General features: G+C 51.1%; 1 protein-coding gene across 1 annotated transcript; it reads right to left on the reverse strand.

Annotated features, from left to right (window-relative positions):
* Nucleotides 1-1,470: 1,470 nt before the first annotated feature.
* On the reverse strand, nt 1,471-3,066 carry AO090003000166 (proteasome regulatory particle lid subunit RPN7; the record flags this gene model as incomplete). The annotated part of the gene is made up of 3 exons (XM_001819337.3): nt 1,471-1,663; nt 1,720-2,546; nt 2,611-3,066. 3 exons carry the CDS (start codon nt 3,064-3,066, stop codon nt 1,471-1,473), a joined length of 1,476 nt encoding a protein of 491 aa, XP_001819389.1.
* Nucleotides 3,067-3,410: the final 344 nt, after the last annotated feature.

A 3,410-nucleotide genomic window follows, 5' to 3' on the forward strand; every position in this document is an offset into this window, starting at 1 on the left:
CACGGAGTCTGGGGGTTATTCGAGAGGGGTCAGTTGTCTTGCTTTGATGGAGTCGAGCGCTCGCCCGGATGGAGCATCCATTGGATATTTAAATGGCGACCCCCATGAGGGGAAGGAATGACCATGCATGTCACGGGGTGAGGGGGATATCTTTGCTTTTGAGCGGGTGACAGTTCAAAAATACAGACCAGGAAAGTGACTAAACAGATGTGGCATCCAATGAACAGGTGTAGAAGGATCGGCCCCATGGGACCGAACGAGAGATTTCCGAAACACATACCTGAAGAAGGCCTAAAAGCCCCGGCGGGGAACCTTGTGCTGCTGGAAGACGCCCGCGGGATATGCCACGGACCATTCGGCCGGGAAAGTGAGCATCGTAGCGGAGATGCCCGCACGAGTCTTAACTGCCAGGTCATGATGCTGAGGCGATTTGTCCTGACGCGATCAATTGCGCGAATTTTGCCTCTCCGCCGTGGGGATTCACGGGTTACTCAAGGCGCAATTAGTCAAAAATACCACTTAAGGTCTTGTCCAGCGTCGTAGAGGCCAGGGAGGGTCCAACGGCTCACACAGTGCAGGGGGAAAAAAGAATTCCCAGGGAAATTTGGGTTATCGCGCGAGAAATTCTGTAGGCGGTGAGCGCCGATCAGCCGCTGACTCATCCATTCAATACGAGCTCAATACAACGGTACAGGGCATGGTGGGGGTGAATGAGGGCAAAAATGGGAGCCCCCCAGTGGAGAGAGACATTGGCATTGTCAATCGTAACTGTATGGCTCGATCTGGTTTGTCAATTCCATCACAGAGTAGGAAAGAAATCACACTCTATGACTCTATAGGAACCAAACTATCGACATGGATTCGCTGCCCCGTACGGCCGTACCTGAAATGCTACCCCACGGGTACTCCGTACTCCGCTTGGCGCTACCGGTGGTTCCCGTAACCGGGGAACGACGGAATCTGGTCAGATTTGAATCTCTCACAGCACCCTAATTTGTCTTGTACTGCTGTATTCACGGGCCGATTTTCCCTTCACTACACATACACAGACTGGGATGATAACACGCGATTGTAGACAAAAAAGCTTAATCCGCATTGGCTCTGTACTCAGCAGACCTGGAAAACAATGACCGTCCAGAGCGACATAAAGAAACCCTGGAAACTGACACATTTGATGCCAAGGCTTCCCTAAGCTACGTACGCAACGCTTAGACCCGGTCAGCCCACATACCGTGGAGGTTTCCTAATCGCATGATATCAGATTACGACGTTTCGAGGTCAGAGTTGTCTTCGTTCATTAGACGTATGATACAGCAGCCTCGCTTGCTTTTGCTCTAACAGTAATCATGAGGACAATATTTATTAAATGACTCAAACCATCATATCCCTGAGGGATCCTTTGAAACGTTCATGGGTCACAGGACAATCCAGAATCAGACCATTCCCTCAGATTCGTCACCATCCACAGCTTTAGCTCCGTTCACTTCCGCGCAGTCGCACAGCCTGGCCATACTTCTGAAGTTTCGTAATTAGAGCATCGCCATGCTTGACGACGTCGGCGTACTGTTTGTTCTTGTCATCGGGGCGGTTTGTTTCGATGATGCCATTTACTCGGTCGATAGTGCATGCGATGCGATTGCTAGCGATGAACTTGGCCAGATCCCTACAATTGTTAGTGGATATGATTGCTATGCTCTGATTCGGCCGACTAGAACTTACCGGTCCAAAAAGTCCACTGTAACTCCAAAATCGCTGGCCATGCTGTTCAATCCTACCACCCGGTAGCTCTGGAGAAGCTGCTGGTAGGCGCGGAGTCTCATCTCACGGACAAACCAAGCGCGGTGTTCATACAAGTACCGGTCCTGAGTCAGGAAATTGTCTTCAACGGCCGCCAAGGCCACGAAGAATGACCGGTAGTTGCCATTATATAGACTGCTAACCAAGTTGGCAAGAGGCGAGAAGTCAACAGGGGCTTCGGCCTCAGCCTGGATCCCAGAGCCAGCCCCCAGGGTGGTCAAATTAACGGCGGTGGTAGCGGCACCTGGAGTGGCTCTAGATGTAGAAGCATCCTTCATTTCTTCGTCCTTTGCACCGGGGCCAGACGACACCTCCCCAGTTAAAGCCGCTACCCGATCTTCTCCGGACCCAAGGATAGCCTTGATCTCCGGTGCATCCACAACTTTAGCTTTGAAGTCGACCCGCTTCAACGACAGTGAACCTGCGAGGACGGAGTAAATGACCAATGCAGAATAGCTGCAGAGTTCGTAGCTCGTGAAAGTAGACAGACTGTCAAGAAGTAAGGGAGCAGCGACGCTGTAGGATCGAATCGTGAGCAAGTGTAAGCCCTTATACGCCTTGAGACGATTCCTCCGATCCCAGTCACCACCGCTCTCGATAAGCGTGTTTGCCCGTTCAATGTTTTTTCTCACAGACAGGGTGTCACCAAAGAAGAGTCCAATACGGATCATGGCCAGCACCAAGTCAATCTTGGTTCCGAGGAATGTCGTCTTTTCGAGGAGTGCTTCATGAGATTCGATGGCTTTATCCTATCCGACATGACTGGTGTCAGCAAGTACAAGTATTAGTATCCAATATAGCATTGCCACTGACCTTATCTCCTACGCGCGCCCAGAACTCAGCACGCTTCCCACGGGCCGCAAGCACCTCAGTGTCTCCGGCTGCTTCTTCCGCCTCATCTTCCTCCTTTTGGAAAGCATCCAACTCCTTCTTATTATCCTCGACTAGCGACTGGTATAAGGATTCATCCCATGGAAAGTCGATCTTTTGAGGTGACTTTCGAGATGCCAGCATATTCGAGGTGATCAGGGACTTAGTTGAGCTAGCTTGGTGCTGGGGAACGCCTTCACCGGAATGGTTCAGGATGCCTTCCACGGGGTGGGCAAGATGCCTATAGAAAGGCGCCATTTTATTCTCAGAGATAGCATCCTGGACCTTCTTCAACGACGTTTGCCGCACCGTCTGCGGGCACGATGGGTTGGAGAGGTTGAAGACATGTTGGGCGAGGGTAAGATCGGGGAACTTGATATACTGCGGGTCGGACCCCATGCTGGCAACGGGAGATGAGAGCTCGACGGTAGAGAACGGTTATATAAGGGTGATAGGAAAGAAAGGCTAGGTAGTGGAGAGTTGGTAGATGCACTTCCAGACTGCTTATGAATGAGATACCGGAAGAGGCAGATACATCACATAGCCAACCTACGTAGCTGACCTGAGCTCAGCTGGCGGAATGTTTTTCCAGTCCCGAAGCCGTCACCACCATCACCGTTATCACGTGAGCTTGACCATGCTCTTGGGCATTACAATTTTACTACGAGTAATAGATTCCTATCAGCTGCACCGAGACAGGAAGACGCTACTCGCGAGAATATAGGCTAATAGTAGGCATTTGA

Source organism: Aspergillus oryzae, chromosome 2 (genome assembly GCF_000184455.2).
Source record: "Aspergillus oryzae RIB40 DNA, chromosome 2".
Taxonomy (NCBI): domain Eukaryota; kingdom Fungi; phylum Ascomycota; class Eurotiomycetes; order Eurotiales; family Aspergillaceae; genus Aspergillus; species Aspergillus oryzae.